This window comes from Lynx rufus, unplaced genomic scaffold (genome assembly GCF_022079265.1).
Source record: "Lynx rufus isolate CCGP_SWC_20201006 ecotype Redwood Valley unplaced genomic scaffold, mLynRuf1.p SCAF_11, whole genome shotgun sequence".
Lineage (NCBI taxonomy): Eukaryota > Metazoa > Chordata > Mammalia > Carnivora > Felidae > Lynx > Lynx rufus.
In genome coordinates this window covers 21,204,182-21,228,263 of record NW_025814825.1, presented here as the reverse complement: position 1 = coordinate 21,228,263, position 24,082 = coordinate 21,204,182, and the positions used below count along the sequence as shown (strand labels likewise).

General features: G+C 55.0%; 1 protein-coding gene and 1 long non-coding RNA gene across 4 annotated transcripts in view; both read right to left on the bottom strand.

Annotated features, from left to right (window-relative positions):
* Positions 1–12,835: 12,835 nt before the first annotated feature.
* Positions 12,836–15,545, bottom strand: LOC124506942 (uncharacterized). The gene is made up of 2 exons (XR_006960900.1): positions 15,097–15,545; positions 12,836–14,990 (listed from the first exon to the last, which is right to left on the bottom strand). It is a non-coding gene; the product is annotated as an uncharacterized LOC124506942 (long non-coding RNA).
* A 329-nt stretch (positions 15,546–15,874) lies between these two features.
* Positions 15,875–24,082, bottom strand: part of TSPAN14 (tetraspanin 14) — a 55,250-nt gene continuing 47,042 nt past the window's right edge. For all 3 annotated transcript variants that reach the window (XM_047073058.1, XM_047073059.1, XM_047073060.1), the window contains 4 exons: positions 22,139–22,264; positions 20,920–20,964; positions 18,736–18,855; positions 15,875–17,666 (listed from right to left, as the gene is read on the bottom strand). In XM_047073058.1, coding sequence (XP_046929014.1) covers positions 17,595–17,666; positions 18,736–18,855; positions 20,920–20,964; positions 22,139–22,264 — 363 coding nt within the window. In that variant the 3' untranslated portion in view covers positions 15,875–17,594. The remainder of the gene's footprint in view (positions 17,667–18,735; positions 18,856–20,919; positions 20,965–22,138; positions 22,265–24,082) is intronic.

Below are 24,082 nucleotides of genomic sequence, written 5' to 3'. Positions count from 1 at the left end.
CCCTGTATTCCCACAAGGTAGCTGGGCTTCAGAAGGTAAGTAACCTGCCTATGGCTACCCAATCCACGAGTTGCCACCTTGGGACTCTACCCAGTTTTCAAATTTGACATCCACCAGCAACTGTGACTCTTCCGATGGCTTAAAAATGTTACCCCACCAGGAGAAAACAACAGAACAGGGTCTGGCACCAGGGGCTGGTAGGACTGGTGACCTTCATGTCCCCTTTCCTCCCCCCTGAAGGCCAAAGGTGGACCAGACACCCAAGGGTGACGGAACGCAGGTGTGAGCGGGTCCTCTTCTCCCTCTGCTAGGTTAACACACAACAGAATAATTAAGCTGTTGGGATGAGCTTCAAGCCACAGGGTCAAAAGCAAGTGCGAAGGGCCAGGCTGCCCCGCCCTCAGGTCTAGCCGGCTTGCTGCAGTGTGACCCCGACCTGGCGGCCTCCACACAGAGGCTCTGGCCACGCAGAGCCCTGGGCTCCCACCCCGCCCTCTTCTCTGTCCTCCCGGCTCAGACATTCCGGCCACTCCCCCACCTGTGTCCTGGTTCCCTCGGCGTCTTACACCGACAGCCTTCCCTTGCCTGGGGCACAGCTCTCCCCGCCCTAGCCGGGGCTGGGTGGGAGCGCGGAGTCCAGAGCAGGGACAAGGGGGACAGGGGCACGAAGAGAGTCCAGCCTCCTGCTGGCAGCCTCCTTCTTTCTTCGGGTAGGGGGGAGGGCAGGCGCCTACAACGAGAGCGGGGGGGCGGGGGGAGGGGGAAGTACGCAGAGCAGGAAAGGGCTGGCTGCGAGTGCGCCTCCGGCGGGGTGGATCTGATGGCGTCCTCGAGGCGGCCACCCTGCCGGGAGAGGGTGGGTGGCGGCCGGAAGGAATGACCCCCGCTAGAGCCCCGTCTCGTGCTGCAGGGGGCACGGTGCTCCGAGGCAATCCCGGGTCGGTGGGGCGGCAGGCCGAGCCTCCGAGCGCAGCCCCGGCGCCACGGGATCGGCTTTCTGGAAAGACGCGCTCGCCAGGAGCTGGTGGGAGCCGCTCGGCCCGCTCCGCGCCACCTCCCACCAGCCCCCTCCCCGGCGGAGGACGCCGCTCGGCCCGGCCTGGAGCGCCCCCTGGCGGCCGGTGTGGGCGCCGCGAGCAGCCGGGGAGCCAGCCTGGCTGGGAGCCCAGGGTACCCGGCGCGAGGTGACGCCGGGATCTGGGTGGAGGGGCATCCCTCCCCCACCCCCGACGCCGTGCGGCGGGGACACGGTGGCTGTCAATGGCCGCTACCCCAGGGGCAGGGGCCGCGCAAACGAAAGGAGTACTGGCGACTAAAAACGAGGCGAGGGGCCCCCGGGTCTACAGTTGTCTGACGCTTTTCAACTGCCCTTACTTTGTTTTCTTTGGTCATTGGCCGATGTGATGTGTTTAATATTGCATCCTAACGCAATTCCTTATGGGGCGGGAGTACACGCAAGCAACGCTGTGCAAGGGACTGGAAACCACCCGAATGTCCCTCTATGGGGTGGGGTCTCCCCAGTACAGAACACTACACCTGTCACAAAGGATGGGTCGAGGATGTCCGCTTTGGCGAGAGAAGATGTCCACGGCAGATAAAACGAAAAGGTGACCCGCAGAACACTGTGCACAGCGTAATCCATTGTTTCAATTCTGTATGTGATTACTTTTGTGTAAACAAAGGAAAAATATGGAACACACACGTGGTTTCTTGCTTTCTTCTCGGAAGGGGAAGGGAGGCCGCTATAGACCATTCTGTATTGTTTTAAGTAAGATAGATGACTGAAACTAAATGTATTTCAAAAGTCCTAAAATGTGGTTCCAAAACATTGGCCTCCACACCCGCCCCCACGCGCAGGGCGGAGCGGAGGCAAAGCCAGAGCTCCCTGGCCGGGAAGGCTACAGCGTGGGGATTGGTAAACTGCTCATGTCACCAGAGGTTCCCAAGCCCCTAAACCACTTGGAGGCATTTTCTCAGCTCTGGTGCTGGTGCGGAGAGGAGTCTGGAGAGCAGGAGGCAGGGAGGATAGTCAGCGGACTTTGGCCAAAGTCTAGGAGAGAAGTGATAAGGACTGTACGGGAGCTGCCAGCGGGGACTAAGGAGGGAAGACTTGGGAGACATTTCTTGTCCCAGAGCCTATCAGGTTATCTCTGCATCTGCTTAAAGTCCTTTTCAAATTTAAATCAGATCGTGGCATTCTCTGCTCAGAGCCTTGCGCTGGCTTCCATTTTACTCAGAGTCCAAGCCCAAGTCCTTATAGGGGCCCACCAGGCCCTCCAGGATCTGCCTCTCCACACCCCACCCCCAGATTAGCCCTCCCACCCCTCTCCCTCCGCTGGCCTCCCCCACTTTCCACAAACGCACCAGGCATGCCTCTTCCTCAGGGCCTTACCCCGGGTTCTTCCCTCTGTCCGGAAGCCACAACGGCTCATTCACCTCCGTCACCTCTTTGCTCAAACTTTTAACTCCTCTGTACTCTTGCTCGTCTTTTATTCAACTCAGTTTTTTTTTCCCTTATTACTTTGTAAAATACCATTTTACTTATTTTGTGTTTTTATCTCTACCTATTAGATAGCCCTCAGTGCCTCTATTACTGCTTAGCATGCACCAGGTGCTAGATAAATATCTATTGGAAAAGAGAGAATGGGGACGCCTGGGTAGCTCTGTCAGTTAAGCATCCGACTTCGGCTCAGGTCGCGATTGCTCAGTTTGTGGGTTCGAGCCCCGCGTCGGGCTCTGTGCCGACAGCTCAGGGCCCCAGAGCCTGCTTCTGATTCTGTGTCTCCCTCTCTCTGCCCCTCCCCTGTTCATGCTCTGTCTCTGTCTCTCAAAAACAAAACGTTTAATTTAATAAAATAAGGAAAAGAGAAGGAAGGAAGGAACTTACAAGGTGGAACTGATTACAGCCTGTGCAAATCCTGGGGAGGTGTCCAGAACAGCACTCTGAAGGGAGGTTGCTGGAGACTTGGACGTAGGAGACATGAGCAGATTGGCTAAATCTATGGGGCATTAGGTAGACTGATTGCTATAGGCCACCTGCCCTGGCTGTCCCCCCATGCCCTAATCACATGGTCCCTTGAAGGCAGAGTCAAGCGATGGCCAGAGAATCCCATCATCTTAGCCTCGGGAAAGCCTGGGCACAGCCACCACGTAAGGACCACGTAAGAACCCAGGAGGGTTCTCCTATTCTACTCACCTCCCCTGGCACAGACGCTTGGGGAAGCTGCTTCCAAGAGCACACTTAGGATCTCAACTTGGTCTCAGTTTTGCAATCCAAGGGCTCAGTGAAAGTCTACAGTAGTTTCTGCCTTGTCACCAGCTAAGCGCCACTGAAAAATTGTGGCCGTGAAAACCGACTTTTAACTCCTCTAGTAAAAGTGTCCCTGAGAAGTGCAACAACTACTTAGAAAATACAATGTGAAAAAGATCCCATTCACAGTAAGAACCAGAGATGCGATGCTGGCAATGGATTTGACAAACAGATTTGACATATGGGTGGGGACCCATATGAGGAAAAGTAAAACTCCTCCCTGAGGATATGTCTAAGATTTCTGGGGCTATACTGCCAGAAAATGTCTAATTCATCCGTGTCAGTTGGCCTCCAGTGTGGCTCCCGGTGACTCCCTGCTTCTTGGTACTCGTGACCTTGGATTGCATATGACCCCATAGCATTTGACATATGACCCCACATATGTCAGCGCTGGTCTGTGCCATCACTAGAAACCACCAGAATGGTGATCTGTCACTTTTGACATTAGGGTATAAAGGACATTCTGCTTCCCCTTCGGGTTCTCTTTCTCTCACCACTTTGGGGCAGCCTTGTGAGCCCCACGTGGTAAGGAACTGCAGTCTCCCACCAGCAGTCACGTGAGCGAGGTTGGCAGGGAGATCTGGGTAGGAGAGTCTGCAGCCGGGTCCTGCACTTTCACTGCGACCTCACCAGAATCACCCAGCTACGTTGTTGCTAGATTCCTGACCCTCAGAAAGGGTATGAGATACATACGTGTTGTTTTAAGCTCCCCAACTTTGGGGTATTTTGTTATGCAGCAATGTGTAACGAATGCAATATCAATTTATACATGTCATACAATTTCAGGCCAGCTCTGAAAATCAATTGCGAAGCGGGGGAGAAGCTTGATACAATAATTCCCAAGTTAGACAAAAGAGTGAATAGATGAGAACAGCCTAGAAGACACAGAGGCATACTGAACTCTGCACTGCCCAGTTCAAACTTACCAAGCAAATATCTCTGTTCTGACGTAGGAGCAGGCAGATTGAAGTGGGAAAGCCCAGACACATATCCAAATATATACGTAATTATTTAGTACACAATCAAAATGGCAGCTAGTAATGGGGGGAGGGAATAATTAATTAGACCAGGAATAATTAATCAGCTAGATCCTTGTCTGTTACCTGGGATCCTACCAGGACATCCCTCAGTGGTCATGACCTCTGGGGGTTCTGTGGCATACATAAGAGTAATGACCGCAGCATTAGTCACAAGAGGAAACAGTTCAACATCATCGATGGGTTCAATATATAAGGTTTGGATTAGCAAATCATGGCAGATCTATAGGACAGAACTGCCACTGAGAATATTTGTTGACGCACAAGGGTGCTCGTTATGTGCTGCTAAGGCAGAAAGCAGGTCGTAAAGTAGTATGGGTAGTATGGTCTCAGTTTTATGAAGGAGGAAAAGAATATTTTAACCCTTACTGCCTTCTAAGAGGAGACTAAGCAGGTCCAGTTGAAAGGAAAGACCCAAGGTGGAAACCTTGCCAGGTCTCGTTCGCACACTTGGGAGGCCGCGCTGGGGCGAGCCGAGCGGCTGCACGTAACACAGGCCAGACTTCAGGTTCCGCAGGAGCAGAGGTGACAGGGGAAGGAAAGAGGCAGACGGCCACACAACCCCAGGCTGTGGACCACCGTGTCTCAAATCATCACCAAAACGACTGAATCCTCAAAAGGCTTGCCATGAGGGGATTTTTACGGGAAAAACAAAATAATAGACCAAAGAACCCTTAACCTTTATCCAATTCTGTCAGGACACAGGAGGGACAAAACAGAGACCGCTAAGGGGCACAGGAGTTGGAGGCACATGGGAGCGTGGGTCCCTGGCATTAGCTGAAATCACGGGGAGGGGCTTGGGGCTTTCTCCACCATGGAATTGGGAGGATCTGAGTACCTCTGAAGGGCAAGGACACCCACGCTGACATTGGGAAACAAAAAGACAACAGTGTAGACACAATCACACATTGATAATTACGGCAGCCGAGCCCAGGCTCGCAGCCGGCCAGGCCTGACCTCTGGGGCACTGCCTCTCATTTCCACGACTCGTTTTCCTCTTCTGCGTATGTGGAAGTGATCAGGGCGCCACACGGGGCTTCTGTCAGCACTAAACACGTAAGGGGAGTCACGTCAGAGTCGGCCAGGCACACGGGAGGTGACCACGTGAGCTCGGTCTCCCCATTACTTAATCTGGGACCTGGTTCTTCACTAAACTGGGGAATCAAAATATTAGGTGGCTGTGGAGAGCCGTGGCAGCTAATGCTTCCGCCCAGCGAGCTGCCCCAGACCCCCTGTGGTGTCAAGGAAAAGTCCTGAGTCCCAGACCCACGTGTGACTCGGGCCTGGGACTGATATCCCCACACTGGGAGAAATGGGCTGACTTTCTAGCACAGTTCTGACTCGGGGCCGCTGGTCTTCCTGTTTCCCCACAGCGGAGAAGGTCTGCGTGCAGCGGGAGAGCACAGGGTCAGCATGCGGGGAGAAGCAGAGATGCTGATGGAGGGAACACCCTGGCCATGTGAAGTCCCGTCCAGGCCCCCAAGGCCCCACTTCCTCTCTCTCTGTCTGGGAACGTCCCACTGTCCCTCCCTGCCCTGGGAACCAATAAACCCCTCCTTTTGCTTAACCTTGCTTGAGGTGAGGTCCCTGCAACCCATGTGTCCTGACCACCCCAGAGGCTTGGCTGCCTCTGCTTTTGTCTTGCCAAGGATGCCTCAGAGGTGGACAGGACAGGACGTCAGGAAGGGGAGGCACCCGGGGCAGAGCCTCTGCGAGGGCTCTCCCCGAAGGTCCACTTCTCACAGGAAGTCCTCCCAGACCCCAGCTCCCTCTCTGAACGCAGCCCCAGTCCGACTTCCTCTGTCTCCCTCCAGGAATCCGGTGACGCAGCAGAGAAAGTGGCAGTTTCCAGAGGAGGCCGAGTCCCTCGTGCCCGCACACAGCTCGTGGAGCAGGACACTCTGGGTCCTCGGGGTGGAGAAGGTATCGAGCCAGCTGCTACCTCTGCACCTGCCGTCTGACAGACGGATGACCTACACTCGCCTGCACCCCTGCCCCCTAAATCTCTCCTAAAGCCCCAGTCCTGCTAATTAGGAAACACTCCGCTCCATCCAAATTCCCCTGGAACGAGGCCACTCGGCACAAAAATAACAGATCGGCTAAGTCACGGCCCGGGACTGGCTCTTATTAACTCAAAGGGCAAGAGACAACTCTGGAGCCCCAGATGGCAAACAGACTTACACTTCGGGCAGCTGCCCACGAAGCCCTCCCAAGGTCCCCTGGTGCCTGCTAAAGACCACACAGTCTGTCAGCACTGCCTGGGGCGCCTCTCAGCTGCAGACACAGGCACATCCAAATCACAGGCCCAGCCACACCAGGCCCCGAGACCGCCCGGACCCGTGAAGAGAAGCAGTGTGTGCTTGCCTCGCAAGCAGCTTAGAACTCCCGGCGAGGCTCTCCCCAGGGAACCCTGAGCCCCCACCCCACCCACCCTCAGGCCCCATGCCCTCCTCAGAGAAGGGAAGGGCTGCTAAGATTTCCTACACGCCCACTGGACTGTGCCACGCGCTTTCCTACCCTATCTCCTTTACCTCTCCGAGCAAGATGAGGAAGCAGGAAATTGTCTTACCCCAAGGTCAGCTTTCTGGTCTAGGCCAAACAGCTTTCTGGTCTAGGTCTAGGTCTTGCCAGTGGATCCAAGACTTAAACCCATCGTGCTGAGCCCATAACGTGTTCCTCCCTTCTCGGCCCACACGCCGGGCTCTTGTCCTGAGTTGGACAGTCTCTCGAGGGCCATGCAGCTGTGCCCACACCTCCCCAGGGGTCAACCCGGAGGGCACCAAGAGCTCAGTGTGCCACGTGACCCCCCTGATCTGCTCCCAGGCCACATCTCGGGCCCTGTGGAGCCCACACACCTGCCCAGCATGGTGAGGTGCCCACGGCCTCCAGGCCGATGAGCAGCGAGGTGGCTCAGCAGAGGCGGTGAGCTGGGCAAGGCCCTCGGTTCCTTGCAAAGGGAGATTCTGGAAGTCAGGAAACCCAGTTCTGGTCTTCATTGCCCCAGGCGGTGGGACTTGGGACACAGACCTCCGGTGTCCTTCCTCTTCTTCCTGGGCATGAGGCTAGAGTTTTGCCAGCCCCTTGTTTGTTTCGCTTATAATCTTTTAATGTTTTATTTTAGAGAGAGAGTGTGTGTAAGTGTGAGTGGGGGAGAGGGGCAGAGGAAGGGAGAGAGAAAAATCCCAAGCAGGCTCCACGCTCCGCATGGAGACCGACGTGGGGACTCAATCCCACAACTCTAGGATCATGACCTGAGCAGAAATCAACAGTCAGATGCTCAACGGACTGAGGACTGAGCCACCCAGGCGCCCCTTTACCAGCCCTTCGTAATTCAATGTGGCATCTGAGTTCTGGCCAATGGCATGCGAACACAGGTGGTGTGCAGGCCACTCGGGCTTCACTCCTAAGATTCCCCCTCCCTCCCTCCCTCCTCACCCTCTTCCCCCCCACCCCCCACCAGCCAACCAGAGATACTCCAAAGGATACTTATCTTTCAAAGTCACCAAAGTTCAGGAGATGCTTGCTCTCGTGGCTAGTCTCGTCTGACTCTACCCTCGTGCAATGGTCCTCAAACCTGAGCATGCATTAGCATCACCCAAAGACTAGTTAAAAAGATTACTGGAGGGGCACCTGGGTGGCTCAGTCGGTTGAGCGTCCGACTTCGGCTCGGGTCATGATCTCGCAGCTCGTGGGTTTGAGCCCCACGTCAGGCTCTGTGCTGCCAGCTCAGAGCCTGGAGCCTGCTTCCCATTGTGTCTCCCTCTCTCTCTGCCCCTCCCCTGCTCGTGTGCGCGCACTCTCTCTTTCAAAAATAAACCAACATCAAAAAAAAAATTTTTTTTTTTTAAGATTACTGAGTGCCATTCCCGAGTTTCTGACTCCACAGGCCTGGAGTGGGACCACAGAATGTGCACTTTTGACAGGTTCCCAAGTGATACCGCAGCCGTTGGTCGAGGGACCACACCTTGAGAACCCCAGCACCATTGCCTAAGCTGCGGTGGGAAGTAAGATCCCCAGTTCACCGAGGACACGGGACCCGTTCCCGGCTCCTCCATTAGCGCTGTGCTGCCCTGCTGATCCATTACGGAGCATCCGTTACAGATTCTCTTTTAATCGAGAATACCACCAGGGCCCGCCCACCCCCTGCAGCTTCCTAGAATCACTTTGAGATGCACAGGGAAGGGAGGTAAACTCACTTCAAAATGCAGTTATGCTTGAAAAGAGACTCAAATGTACACCTTACAAACAGGAGGAGTCCCAGGAATTGTGCAGAAGAAAAAAAAGGGAGAAAGACACTGAAATCCACCACAGTGGTTGTTCCAGGGAGTGAAGCATCGAAGATGGCCTCCTGGTCAGAGGAGGGGTTTCTTGTACGACGGCTGACCTTGGCTGGCGTTCTGTTGACTGCAGGGGAGCTGATGGCATGCTCAGAACCCAGGTGATGCCCACCCTCTTGGATTTGGCTGCTGGGTGGGTGGCGGGGCCCTCAGCTGAGATGGGGGAAAGTGGAGAACAGTTTGGGGTGTGGGTGGGACTCGGTCCTGGGGGAAGAAGACAAATTCAGTTTTGGACGTGGCTCCCGATGTGTCTGCAGGAGTGGCCGGGGAGACGGGCTAAAGCAGCTTTGCTGACGCGTAGGCTCTCAGGGCAGCAGACATGGCTTGAGGACCTGAGCCAGCCAGCCAGCCAGCCATCGCTGAGAGGGCAACCCGTGCCCCCGGACGCCTCCCACAGTGGCTGACCTTTACTTAGGGCATGTAGGAGATGCTCTAACCCCCAGAATCCATTTCTCACAGCGAGAGATTGGCTCCTTTGGATTCCCTGCCCAGGTCCTATTTTCAAAAGCGAGCTGTGCCAGAAAGACAAGAGGTGCAAGGAAATCTTTTTTGGAATGAGGAAAAAAAGATTCTCGGCATCTGTGACGGAAATCCCTGCCTTGTTTAGAGCACAGTCGTCCAGTTATTTGATTCTAGGCTTTCATTACCTTTGAGCTGCTTTACAACTAAGTTATGAGTTAACACAAAGTACTTTTTCTCTACGGACGTGCCTAACTGTACGTAGGAGAATGAGGCCCAAGAAAAGCCAATCCCAAAATTCCTTTACTCCATATAGATCTACGTGATTTCTCTTTCGAACTGTTAATCTTACCAGCTTCCTCGTTTAAATAAAATTTTTGCACGTGCATATGTAATATTATATAAGTAATGCTTTTGGGGGGGGGATTATCTCCAGCAAAAGGCACACTAAAGACCACCGCCTCTCTCAGAGATGGGAAGACTGGTGGTGGTCCATGCAGCACAAAACCCATTCTCAGTCCCACCCGTTATCACCCCTACCAGGAGGTAGGTATCCAGCCTGGGCTCGCATACCTCCAGGGACAGGGTGCAAAGTCCTTCCTAGAGGCCACTCCATCTCTTTCCATATAGGACAACAGCTGTGATTTTAGAAAGCAGGGGGGAGAAAAAAAGGATCTAAAACTACAAGAAAACACAAGACCTGGGCCCAGTCCCCACAGACAGATGAGTGGCTGCGTCCCAACAACCATCTACAAACAGGGCCGGCAGTCCTGGCCTTGCAGAGGCACGGAGAGGCTGAATCAGCTGGGCAGGGAGGGTGAGGGCTGCCGAATGTTTTTTGATGCAAAGATCTCCTGGGAGCAAGCAGAGCAGGGGCCCATGCGCTTGACTTACATGCACGGCCACATCCCTTCTCCCTGGCTCCTGGTTTCCATCCTGCTGAGGCTGCCCCACCACGTGGAAGGACACCCTCACGTGTCAGAGGTGGAAGGGACACAGATGGCCTCCTGGCCTCGGCCACTCGCTCTGAGGCCTCGGCGGGCCCCAGAGTTTCCCTGGGTGTCTGTTCTTACCAGAGCGGGACCAGATGGGGTCCAGCCCATCCAAACGCGACGTCCTGCCGTGTGTGCGGCTTTATCCCCTGCAAGGACTGCTTCCGGGCCCTGTCCTGTTTCCCATCCCAAGCTCCTCGAACCCCTTTCTGCCCACGTCATCCCTCCTGGGCCCCCTGAGGGCAGGCTGCGCCGCTAGGCTGACTCTCCCGTGGGGCCCCGGTCCCTGTGAGGGGGAGGGCCGCTCTGCTTCCTCTGGGGGGCTCCAGGGACTTCTGGAGTTGTGGTTTCCAGAAGAACGCACACTCCAGGCAAGAAGCAACACCCTCTCCTCCCCCACCCTGTATGCACACCTGTATGCACAGGAAGCAAACAGACCTTAACCTCCAAATGCCTGCTGAGTCTCCCTACGGCCCTCCAAGCCTAGTTCCTGACAGGACAGAGGGTCAGCAGGACGGAGACAGGACAGGCAGCTCAGCCTGGGGGGGGGTGGGGGCGGGGGTGCCCTGGCAGCTACGGCAACTGCCCTTCGATAATCTTGTCAGCAGTAATTTTGGAGACACACACCGAGTAATCCGGACCTATGTTAAAACCCTCTACCCGCCTCATCTAATCCCCAAGGCAGCCCCGTGTGGGGGTATTATTATCCTCATTTACGAAAAAAAGGGCCCAAGGAGGTTAAGTGACTTGCCCAAAGCCACATGGCTAGCGAACAGTAGGTGGCTGGGGCGTCACGGCTCTTCAGTAGTTAACTGAATATTCCCGGACACCCTGTGACATGAATATTCCCGGACACCCTGTAGAAGTCATCTCTACTTCTCAAATGAAGAAACCAAGGCATTAAGTTTTAGTGGGGTTTTTTTGAGCCCACACTCAAACTCAGGCTCGGGCCTCTTCCTGCCACAGCACAGGTCCTGACCCAAAGGAATCCGGGTCCAGGATCTCCCCTCCTCTCACGTAATGGCTTTGGTTTTATTACCTGGCAGACAGGGGAGATGGAGGAACCCATCCCTGTCTCCACTGGGGATGCACGCCCGCAGAGCCAAGACCTCCCCTCTTCCTTCCCCACGGATCTTGGCTTTGCCCCCGGCACGTACCGAGTGCCTCTGGGGAAGTGGCCAAGCAGCAGGCGGCACCCAGCGTGGGTACCGCCCTTCTCCGGGAGCACGAGCCACCGAGCCGCCAGGGGGCAGCAACCAGGCAGCGAGCTGTCTGGACCCCGAAGCCCTGTCCCGAGGAACCGGGGCATTCAGTGAGATGCCGCTGCCCCTCGACTCCGCGAGCGTCAGGTCACGTCCTAGAGCTTCAGCCAGGCTGGCCAGGTGCCAGGCTCGTGTCTGCCCAGACTCTGCAGCTCCCTCCCTGTGCAACCTCAGGGATAGCACTGAATCTGAGTGCTTGTCCTCACTTAACAAGGATGCCAGCCAAAAGCGAACACTTCCCACACGACCAGCCATCTCCCGAGGCAAAGACGGATGCCTAGGGCTCCCTTGCCCCTCTTGCTCGGCCTCTCCGTGGAGCTTGTGCTGTTGTAAGGCCACAGGCTACTTACTGGGAGGAGTCCTTGGAGAGACATCAATCACCCCCCCCCCTTCCATCTACCCCCCCGCCCCAGAGCCAGGACCATGCTGGCATGCCCCAGCCCCCAGGACCCTATCATTACAATGTTAGTCCACCTCCCTGGAAAGCTCCTTTAAAAACATGTTTTCCTTGCAAACCCTTCTAGGAAGTTATTCTAACAACGAAATACCGTAGAGTTTTTATAAGCCCTTGTAGTAACAAAATACCACACCAACTAAAACATCTACCCACAGAAGCGTCATGACTGTTGGCGGCCTCCTCCATGCTCACCCCCTTCCACAGGAGTCTGTCGCCCAGCCAGATGGTTTAAGCGGGAAGGACAAGTCGAGGGGGTCCCGGGGTGGGGATGGGGGGCCTTCCCTCAATGGCTTCACCACCGTGTCCCCATGACAGTAAGGCCCGAGGGTGTCTCTGACGGGTCTTCCCTCCCTCTACCTTGGCTCATGGGGGCACCATGGAAGGCACAGGAGAGAATAAAAGAAACCAGATCCTGTCGGCGTCACTGAGCCACTTGGATCAAAACAACCCCGAAACTCACCCCACCTCTGGACTTTCCAGCTTCAGGAGCCAAAAACCTCCCCTCATTGTTTAAACCAGTTTGAACTGGGTTTTCTGTTACCTGTGACTGTAAACCTACTCCCCTGGATGGAGCAAGGTTCATTCACACACTGGCGGTCCCGATGGGCAGTGTATTTCACGGTGCGTGAAAATGCACCGTGGCTGGGCATACACTTGTGGACAAAGATTTCTGAGATATATTAGGTAAACCAGTTGTGAATGCTACATAAAATTGATTCTCATTTGTATGAGAAAAGATACTTGACCATGCATGAACATTTTCTGGAAGGGTACTTAAGAGTGGCACACACACACACACACACACACACACACACACACAATGACTAGTTTTAAAGTCGTGGGAGGTGATAGTGATAAAAGTATAGTCCAAGGTGATCATTTATTTTGCTAGTTATTAAACCATGCCTTTGAAGCCCCTGCGGAAATACGAGATGCAGAGCACAGGAAGAAAGCGGAATGAAGAAATAATGGTCTCAGACCTTTGTGAGTTCTGCTTTATTTTCCTCCTCCTCCAAAGCTGGGCTCTCTAAAACTGGTAACTTCACCAGGCCAGTATCCACTTACAGGTAGCCTTGACTTTTTCTAAGTTATTCCACAGTCCTTATTCTACACCGCCCATTGCGAGTTTCCCTGGGTCACCCCGGAGACCCCAAAAGCACTCTGAGGATGAACATACCTTTCCACTGCAGCCTCAGAGGAGGAAACGCCAGGTCTCGCTGAGTTCCCAAAGAGCCAAAATGGCGCCAAAGGTATCCAGTTCTCTGGATTAGAGAGCGCCCGGACGAATGAGAACCGCAGGAGGCCCAGTCAGCCCTGGAAGGCCAGGCAGCAACCTCTTGAGGAACAGACACAAGCCTGTGGAAGCATCTTTACCAAGATCCATCATTTGGGACAAGTCACCACGGTTTAGGGGCAGACAACCCTGTGGCCCTGTGGCCAGACACCAGGCGGGACCCTAGAGCTGGAAACGCCCACCCGGGAAGGTCACACAGCCATTCCACTCAGCCGGTACAGCTGAAGGCACCGCACCTCCAGGTGACAGGGCCAAGCAATTGGTGCCTGGGCAGGACCTTCCTAGGACAGGAGGATGCCTTGGGTGCTGGGACCGCTGCAAAGCACCTCCCCTTTCTCCCTGCCTCTGCAGTCCGTGCTCCGGTGCTGCTGACCAGGAGCGAGCAGGTGGCCCCGGCTACCGAGACTGAGGCCTCCCCTTCTCTGCTGGCTCTGACCCAGCCTCCTCTTCTGGGAAGCTCTCCCCCTGGGCTCCCTAAGATCGCAGAGGCCTACACTCATGCATGCCCATTACCACCCCAGCAGCAGCTCCCACGTAGTATCCCTTGGAGAGAAGGCCATGTCTGATGCCTCACTGCCCGGCACAGAAAGCCCTCTGTGGGCCTGTTGGGTGGAGCAGCTCTGGCCTTACAGAGAAGGGAGCCTGCTGCCCATGGCCAGGGCCTCGGGGGCAAGATGGGGCCGAGCACCTGGAAGACCTGTACTTGCATAAGGCTGAGCACCACATTCTCCCAAACCCAGGTGTGGAAGCATGAGCGAGCACTCCCCTGCCTCGTCCAAACGCCTGTTGACCTACGACAGAGCCCCGCTAGTTTGGGCAATCTTCAGGAAACTGCTCCTTTCCAGGCTTGCCCTTGGTGTGGTTTTGCTCAGCGGGAGTCAGACATTCAGCCAGATATTCAGAAGTCGGGGCTGGTAGACACCAAGCCTATTTGAATAGGTACGGGTTCTGGGGGGCAGGTTTCCAGAGTCTGAATCCAGACCTTCCAGATCCTCAAAAGGAACTCTCCTTTCTCGGAGTCTCACATGTCGGGCACAAAAATGGCTTCCTCAGAGCTGTTCTGGTGACTGAATGAGTTTTTTAACTGTTAAGTACCCGGAGCACTTCCTGTGTTCCAGGACCCATTAATGTTTCGTCATTCATGCGGGGAAACGGAGCACAGGCTTCCCACGCACCAGCACAGATGGTTTTCCTGCTCAGCTCCCAGCCCTGCCCTTTGGGTAGTGGGAACGCCCGGAGACTGGTGAGCTGGGCAGTGGCAGGCGAGGCTGGCTGGAGGTGTGACGAGAATGGGCAGGAGGGGGTCAGAGACCTGGCGAGCCTGGGCCACAGAAGCGGAGGATGTTGAGAAGGGGCTGGTCCAGAGTGCCGGGAGCCGCAGAGGCCAGTGGAGTCTGGTGCCTGGGCTCGCAGCCTTCAGTCAAGGAAGGGAGCAGTGGGGAGGGGAAGGAAAGGAAGGAAGGCGAGGGGGCCAAGGCAAGCTTTCTGAGATGGGGAAACATGTAAGAAATGGTGTGCGAGGGAGATGGGGTGGGAAAAAAAATAACGCAGTGAAGTCCTGCAACGGTGTGAGCAGGAGGGGGCACAGGAAGGACAAGGAAAGACCCGGAAACCTTAAAGTGGGAGTATATGGCGGTTAAGAGGGGGAGTGCAGAGGTCACACCGGCCTCTACGCAGCGTGGCAGGGCAGGGAGTGAGTAGGCTGTGCGGGGAATGACCAGGAGGCTGCGCTGTGGCTTCGTACAAGTCGTTTCCAGTTCACTGGAGACCGCCACGCATGCACCACTTCCCCTGGTTTCCTTTCTCTTCTCTCATCCAGCTACCCCGAGGCCGAGGAGATGGCTGAAATGGCCAAAGAGTTTTGTAAGCTAGTCGAAAACCAAACTGAACTTTGAAAAGTCATGGCCAGACTTCCCCCTGAACTGGGCTGTGACCTGTAGAGACTCACAAGGGGTCCAGCCGCCAGGTCGACCTGGATAGATGGGGTGGCAGGCGCCATCGCTCCTGGGTGTCCACGCGCCGGCATCGAGGGTCTGGCGTCACCGTCTCCCCCAGGGCAGGATGGGTCAGAGGTACGTGGCCAGGTGGGCAATGCTGCTCACCCTTCACAGACGGGCCAGCGGGTCCAGGACAGCAGTGCCCAGATTCCGACCCAGCGTCCCCAAGTGCGTTTGCCTGGATCGTGCTGCCAGGGGGCTGCACAGAGAGAGCCTAATGCTTTTTCTCCTGGCTCTACAGAGTCAAAGCTCTGCCTCTCACTGTAAGCAAGCCACAGGCCAGCTCATTCCGGTTATAACCTCCACACAAAGGATGACTGAAAGCGGCACACAGAATCTAAAAAATCACAGGGTGCCTGGGTGGCTCAGTCAGTTCAGTGTCTGACTCTTGATTTTGGCTCAGGTCGTGATCGGTTTGTAAGATCGAGCCCCACGTGGGCTCAGCGCAGAGCGTGGAACCCACTTGGGATTCTCTCTCTATCCCTGCCCCTCCCCCACTGGTGCTCGCTCACACTCTCAAGGTACATAAACCTTAGAAAAAAATCTAAAAAAATCACTTGACGGAAGTTATTTCAGACGGTGCCAACCATAAACTGGCTTTACCGTCCACCATCCTGTCGTGCCCAGCCACACCCAATCCCCCTGGTTCCCTCAGCAGCCGAGCTTACCACAGAGGTACTTAATGCCATCATGATGTCACCCAAAACACAAACAGCCAAGACAACAGCATTAATACAAAGATATATTCCATAAAAGAGTTTGGCGGTCAAAGAAAAGCATTACACTTCCTGAAAACACAAGCATCCTTCTTCCTCTAGTCTACAGAGAAAACTGTAAAAAAAAAACAACAACAACAACAAAAAAAACTGTATCATAACATCATCAACAAACACCCACCAGGATACACCACACTAGCATGTACACTTCTGCGAGTAAGTGAAGGTAGCACTCGATCCCTGAACGATGAGGACAGAACGGGCACGAGATCCAGAGAAGCGTTAGAAAGTAGCCCAGAGATGCACAAATGCCCCAGCTGTCCCTGGGGGGGAGGAACCATTCAGTACATCAGACAGACTTCATTTCCAAGAGCAAGCCCCAGGATAGCCCTGCCAGGAAGGGTAGACACGGTCACCACAGATATCCTGTTTGGGGACAGTGGGGGGAGGTCATCACAAAAGTTAGGGGAGGAAAAAAAAAAAAAAACCATCCCGAGCTTCTACACAGCTGCAGGCTGGGGTCTGCGGCTCCACACAGGAGCCAGGCTAGATTCACTCCAGGGGGAGGCAAATGCCAGGCCGGCCAGCGGCCCTGACCACGTGGCCTCGAAAGCTGCCCTGGTCAAAGGTTCCGGGCCAGCTCTCTCTGGCTGGGGCTCCTCGGCCTCGCAGCGGGGAGGGGGGGAGGTCAGGATTCAAGTTCCGGATGACAGTTTCAGTAGCACCAAGACCAGAAGACAGTGAGGCCAAGCAGGGGAGGGGCGCGGGTGCGTGTGTGCTGGGGGGTGCACGGAGGAAGGGGGAGCGCGCGTGTGCACCTGGGTCATTAGGGATGAAAAGGAGAAGCTGATGGGGTTGGGTCTTGAGACACTCAAAGGAACTGAAAGGGATGGCTTCAGTCCCAGACACCGCGTAAGGCTGCTTAGAGGGAATGCCAGAGGAAATGAAGAAATGGTGTGAGAACATTCTTATCCCTATAAATAAACTATTTACACACTTTAAGAAAAGAAGAGCCGACTCTCAGAGGAGAACCCTGCCCATGCCCCCGTGCCATCTGGGCATAATGCTATTGAGACGAGGGGCGGTTCCTGCCCCGGAAGGGGCGGCAGAGGAGGTCCTCCGTGGCACCGGTCCACACATGGCTCAGGCTTATGAGGATCCTGCAAACATCCCCGAGTCGTGCAGACACCACAGGCTCCGCTGGCACGGTCCACTTGTGTCCCTTCCCCTCCCCAATTACAGGCAGCACCCTTCTGCTGCTGGGAGAAGCCTCGTCCGTGTCTTCTGGTCCAGCCCCCCCCCCCCATGTCCCACTCACAGCAGATGGCTGCCCTCCGGGCCGGCACCGATAACATGAGTGGGGCGGTCAGGGTGCCCCGCAGACACAGTCGGTCTCCAGGAGAACTGAGTCAGGCCCCCTTCACAGCCACAGGGGCCTTCTGTCCCTCAGTCGCCAGCCCCGCTTAAAGACACGTTCTCCGTCTCTGGGTAGACCCCAAGTGGTGGCGGGGGGGAGAGCGTCTCAGTCACAAGTTTGTGCGGGTTAGAGGGGGGCCCCTCAGTCTTCAGCACCAGCAAACAGAAGCAGAGAGGTCATGTCACGCTGATGCCGAAGACAGGGCGCCGGCTCTGGCTGGGTGCATCCACTTCCTCCCTCTGGACACGGAGGTGACAACGGGGAAGGGCTCTGGCCTCCACGGCGTGGCTCAGCTCTGCTTGCTCACCTCTGTCCCTCAGAAGTGATGGCCTGCCTTCACGGCCTCAATGTCCGAGATCAAGGTCTTCGCCAGGAAGATGCCAAATATCTGAAAGCAAAGCCGGCAGAGGCTGTCAGTGGTGGGGCCCGATGGGGGCGGGCAGGTGCAGAGGGCAAGGCGGGCCCTGCCGTGCACATCAGTCCCACGTCCACTCTGCAGACGCTCAGGACGCGGCAGAGAGACAAACAATTGGGCCTGTGGCAAAACAAGACCAGCCCACCGGTAAAAACGGAGCCCTGAGGTCTACTTTGCTATATCCCAAGGGCCTAGAAGGGGTCAACGGCAGGCACCACAGAAGCAAGACGGACAGTTCACCCTGCCTCCAACATGACCACGCACGTCACATCCCATAAGCTGGGACACACTTTGTACCCAAAGTTAAACCTAAAATAACAGAGCCACCTGACTGGACTTGATTCAAAACAATAAATCTTGACATTTCCTGTAAAGCCGGATTTCATAATAAAAACAAGGTTCTCCCTGATTTTAGCTGTGCTGATATCTGACCTTGGTGACCGGTGTAATCAGGCGGGAAGACTGTTTTTCTACCAGGAACAGACGAATGTGAACTCAGAGACCTTCAGAATGTTGCTTTTTATTTCCCCTTTAAATTCTCATTATGGTTTCGATTCGATGAGCCAGCCTTTCTGAAGTCTGACTTCTTTGCTTGTTTTGCAAGTACATTTGTTCTTTCCTCTTCTAGATGCTTCTGTGTCTAAGCTTCCCTTTGAGATCATTCAACACACACTCGCGGAATGAAGGAGGAAGGAGTGTGTGGACAGCTGGCGGCCCCGGGGCCACTTCAGTCACCCTCTTCATGGCAATGTCAGAGCCAAACATTTTCTAAACAATGCACTTTCCACACAGGAGCAGCAGCCGCCCCAGAGGCCACCTGGGAGCTGCCAGCGTCTCTTCCCAAGCCCTGGGCACCCCGGGGAACTCCTGGTTTCTCTGATGCGCTGAGTTCTTGGCTTTCCCCCACCCGTTCTCCCGGCAGCCACGAGCCAGCCTGCTCACTGCCTGGCCACCAAAGTCTTTCCAGGCCTAAAATCTGGCTCAAACAAACAGGCACAGCCCACAAGGACAAAGGAAGCCACAGAGGGCAGGGAGAACGCACCTGCAGCAGGGAGATGGCGATAAAGACACCGGCCACGATGTAAATGTTGCGTGGAAGCCAGCCCTCCAGTGCCTGGATGCACCCTTTTGTGAAGATGGACTCGTCCCACTTGCTCTTCAGCTGCAGGGAAACACCACTGACCTGAGCCCAACACACGCCGGACGTCCCCACCCCGGCCCCCCAGAGGGCTCCTGTCGCGGGCAGGTCGAAGCTCGGTGGGAGCCAAGGTGCTGCAAGGCGGGTGCCAAGGACAAACAGAACTCTCCGGGAGAAACGCACCTGCCTGCCTCGGTCTCTGCCCCCTCCTCGGGCAGTTTGCATTTTTTACCCTGCCCAACCGAAGACTCCCCGGCGGTGGCCTGCACCCACTCCTGTCAGGGCCTCCCCAGACTGAAAGACAGACTGGTTTGGCACCCCTCCAGAGCCCACACTAGAAGGGCAGGGAGGGGCCTGAAGGCTCCGAGAAGGAAGACGCGCCTTTAAAGAGAAAACCGGAAGGATGTTCAGCATCTTCTGAGTCAGAGGAGTTGGCCGGAGAAGGAGGGGACCGTGGCTTCCCAGGGTGTGGCCCCCACCCAGGGAAGCTTGGCTCCTCGAGCCAGAGCCAGCAGGAACAGTCATAAGCAAAGGGGTGCCTTCCAATACTGACCCCTAGTGGAGGCTCAGTAGGCACACAGGATGTCTCCACAGCACACACAGCACGCCCTCACCCCCACCCACCCACATACAGCCTCACCCACAGCAACGCTGATGGACAAGTCATTCATTTCAGCGGTGGTAGGGGCTGACCTGTGGCTCCCTAAAATTCAGATATTGAAGTCCTAACCCTCAAGCCCTCAGAATGTGACTGCATTTGGAGACAGGGTGTTTAAAGAGGTAATATAACTCGTAACCCTTACCTTAACCCTAACCCTAAACTAACCATCTGGTGAGGTCTCTGAACTGCACATACCCTCACAATGTCCCTAACCCCAACCCTAACCATTATTTTGGCCTGAAACCGAACCCTAATACTAGATCTGAGGAAAAACATAGGTAAATAGTTATGTATAAAAGACAGATACGTATATCTATACATCCGTATAACTGGAATATTACTCAGCCATAAAAAAGAATGAAATCTTGCCATTCGTAACAATGTGGATGGAGCTAGAGTATTATGCTAAGCAAAATATGTCAGAGAAAGACTAATACCATATGAAAAAAAGCAGGGGGGGCGGAATACATTGAAATGAAGTTATCAGGGTGGGCCATAATCCAATATGACTGGTGTCCTTGTAAAAAGAGATCAGGACACCAAAAGACACAGAGGGAAGACCATGTGGGGACACACACAGGAGACAGCCACCTACAAGCGAAGGAGAGAGGCTTCTGACCAACCCTTTCCACACCTTGATCTTGAACTTCTAACCTCCAGAGTTCCAAGAAGACAAATCTCCATTGTTCAAGGCACCGTCTGTGGTACCTGATTATCACAGCCCTGGACCCCCTGCAAGCGGCATTGAAACTGACAATGTGGGGAACAGGCCCATCCCTATGCAATGGAGGTCACTGTGGAAGGGGCTTCAGACCTCCCAACCTGGAGGGACACATCCCTAGTGTCCATGGCCAACAGGAGGGGTGCCTATGGACTCCCCAAGATCCACCCTCCAGAACAACAGTCATCCATATCACCAAAGGCCACTGAGCAAGGTCTGGGGGGAGGTAAAGGGGAGACTCCCTTCTCTTCACATCCAAGTGCACACCCGCTGTGGCCTGAAGAAGGCTCTGGAGGACTGAGCCTTTCTCCCGCCCCGAGACCCGTCTCCCTCCTTATTATCACCACCGCCTCTACACGGCGGTTAAGCCAAGCCATGTGCTCGAACTCCTATATGACAGACACCTTCTGGGACTCCAAGGAGCCATTAACAAATGTTAGCGTTTGTTCCCAAAACTTCCATCTGATCTCTTTCCCCTCATGCAGCAGCTGCTAGAGTTTGTGACCACGGTTGCTGGGGCTTGGCATCATGCCCATCACCGTTCCCGTGAGTCCTGCCATCAGCGAAGGAGGCTCTTCAGCTCATTCCCAGCTTAGATGGCACCTCCCCTAGATTCCTCACTCCAATTTGCACTTGTGCTAAATCAGGAAGTTGGACCATAGGGGATAAACCTGACAAACTCAAAGTTGTATGCATAGGCGCTCACCTGGGTCCTGACATCATATCCGCACTGCGTGTTCACAACTTTTTGCTGTAGGAAAAGCAGAAAAACACTGGTCATTTTTGTTCTCTTGAGAAGCCAGTGGTAGAAGGCTCTAGAAAAGTCACAACCAAATATCAGCAAACACCTGTACAAATTCCACCATAGCTCATGGCCTGCAATCCCAATGCCAAGTAACCTTTCATGCTAGGACAAAGGTTGCCAAACTACGTGTGAAGGGCTAGATCATTATTTCCGATCCGCCTACGTAGCAACTACTCAACAACTCTACTCTCGTAGCAGGAAAGAAGATGTTGACGATATATAAAGGAATGCGTATGGCCGTCTTTCAATAAAACTTCATTTATTATGGACACTGAAACTTCAATTTCATACAACTTTCGCCTGCCACAAAATATTATCCTGCTTTTATTGATTTTCAACCATTTGAAAATGGCTGAAACCATTCCTGGCTCACAGATCACCCGAAAACACAGAGCAGGCCAGACCACGGGTCATAGTTTGCCAATGCCTGCGCTAAGGGGTAAGAGTTCCACTTGCTCGATATTTCACCGTCACAGTGGAGACCTCAGGCGCTGGCAGTGCAACCTCAGCACACCGGAGCCTCTCCTGGGCTGGGGGCATCGGCCATGTGGTCTCGAGGATGCCCTGCCTGCTTGGGAGCCCCGGGGCCCAGTACCAGGCACACGCACCCAGTACCAGTGCACCCAGAGCTGTGAAAGACTCAGTTCTTCTCAGGCTCAGTTCATGCAAACATTCGGTGCTCCTTCACAGGTCACCCCCAGGAGCCCCCATTTCTGGAACCCAGGGACCAGGGCCACGGACAGGGAATGGAAACAGGTGAAGAAGAAAGAAAAGGAGAGAATTCTCCACCACCCCCAGATGGTGAGTATTGCCCACCGCCCCTGTGGGCTTCCGTGCACTGGGCAAAGATTTCTCCGGAGAACAGTGAGGAGCACGGCCCAGGGCTCACCACGCTCGTAGCATTTTGTCTAGGCACCCTGAGTGACAGCCCCTCGAGGGAGGGACACTACTGGTTTTCTCCTGCCTCACTCAGAAGACTAGAGCCAGGTGGGCCATGCAAAAACGCTCCTGGGACTTTTACACAGAGGATTTCAGAGCAGTGGTGCATGGACAGAGCGCAGGGCACTCTCTTCAGACTGAGTCAGGAACCGCTCCACGCGCCCCGGGCAGGCCGACTCACCGCAGGGTCCGGCACGCAGCAGGAGAAGGGCACCCCACACTTCTCGCGGCTGTAGCTGGCGCCGCTGCAATTGAAATAGACGTTGAGGTCCCAGTCTTCAGGGCCATAGGCACCGCAGCACTGGTTCTGTGATCACAAAAGCAGAGAGCCATCACGGGCTCTGAGCTGGGGTTGTGGCCACCCACGGGGTAGCAGACATGAGAGGTTAAGTGCACCTCCGTGTAACACAGAGAAATCAAGGCCCGCCCCGCTGACCTCCCGCATGCACCGAGATGCCCAGCGTGGTGACCCAAGTAGCCCTTTATGAAGGAAACCAAGAAACCTTGGCCATGATCCCAACATGCATGACTGGCTCCCCCTCACCTCGGCACGGCACTCAGGTCCAGACCCTCCTCCCCTGGACCTTCCCCCTTATCTCCCCTCAGCCCAGAGCAGAGTCCTCACTCTCCTGAGGCTATAGTCCCTCTGCCGTAGTTCTCCGGGGGGAGGGGGTGCCAGAGAGGGAACCCCTCCTTGTGGGCAGTGAGTGTGTCTTCCTCCCAAGGAAATTTCCAAGCTGGCCCTAGTTCCTTTGTGTGCCTCTTTACAAAAAACAGCTGCTGGACGTCTACTCCCAAGGACAGAACTGTGACTGGGGTCGGCCCCTGACCTGGGGTCTCTGCCCTTGCCTCCCCACCAGCCCCCATTATCTGGAGTTCTCGCAAAGACCATCCCCACTCATCTAAAAAAAAACGTAAAACCAAACATATGGAAAACAGCACGGTGAGGTAGATGGCATCCCAAACCAAGAGCAGATTCTGTTTTTACACGTGTCCTTATTGCTGACGTGGGTGTGGCGGTGATCGCAACGCACACACAACCAGGAATTCTGGTTGTCTTTATGTCTAAGATGAAATCCTATGTCCCCCACCCTCACTCTGCCGTGGTTCCAGCTGCTTTAACGATCACCGTGTATTTCACGGTGAGGAAGCTCTGTGATGTACCGGATCCCTCCGGATAATTGATTTTCAAGAATTTGCAAGGACGGCAGGGGCGACCACCTCGATGTCTTTCAGGCCAGTGCAGGGCGAGAGTGCCCCGCACACGGGACAGACACCGGCACGCCCGCGGCGATGTGACAACGTCAACACCGCACAGTGAGGGACAGACAGTAGGAAATGGCTGGGATGTGACCTTGCAGACGAACGCAGGCCACTATTACAACACAGGAAGGGCCTCTGGTCACATCAATGGGTTTTGCCGGATCCCAGGACACATGACATGGGGGTAAACAAGTCTTAGTTAACGTGAGAGTAGACTATGGTTATTTTTAATGCTTTCTTGATTATTCTCTTCTCAGAACCAGAGTGTTCCATATGAAGTCCCTGAGGAAGCGAGGTTTTCTGGCAGAGCACAGACAGATCAAACAACAGCCCTGCATAGGCCTGGCCGTGGGGAATAGGTTCTTCCCAGGGTGGGGATGGCTGTGGTCCAAGCCTCCAGGTGTGGCTGCACACACGGGGACTGAATGCCAGATGGAGTAAAGGCCAAGGCCTGGGACAGCTTAGACACCCCCCTGGAGACATATTCCAGGGAGGTTACATTCCTCTCCATCTGGGGAAGTTTCCTCCAGGCAGCTCTGCTCTCTTAAACAGGAAGGGGAAAAGGTCCCCGGGAGGAAGGGGACAGGAATAGCCTCAGACAGTGAGTCATGGGCCGGTGGGGGGAGACGCTCCACCCCTCGGTACCCATAGCGCCTAGGGACCTGCGGCCGCCTGTGCGGCCAGGGCTGGAGAGATCTGGGCCCCTGGGGGAGGGTGGCCACTGGAGCTGCTGGACTGCCCGCCCGATGCAAATGGGGGCGAGCACCCTGCGAACACGCCTGAGCCGCCAGGCACCCATGAGCAGGCAAAGCTAAACCGACCAGAGGCAGGAGCGGCACCTCCCAGGGCCTCCCTGCACTCC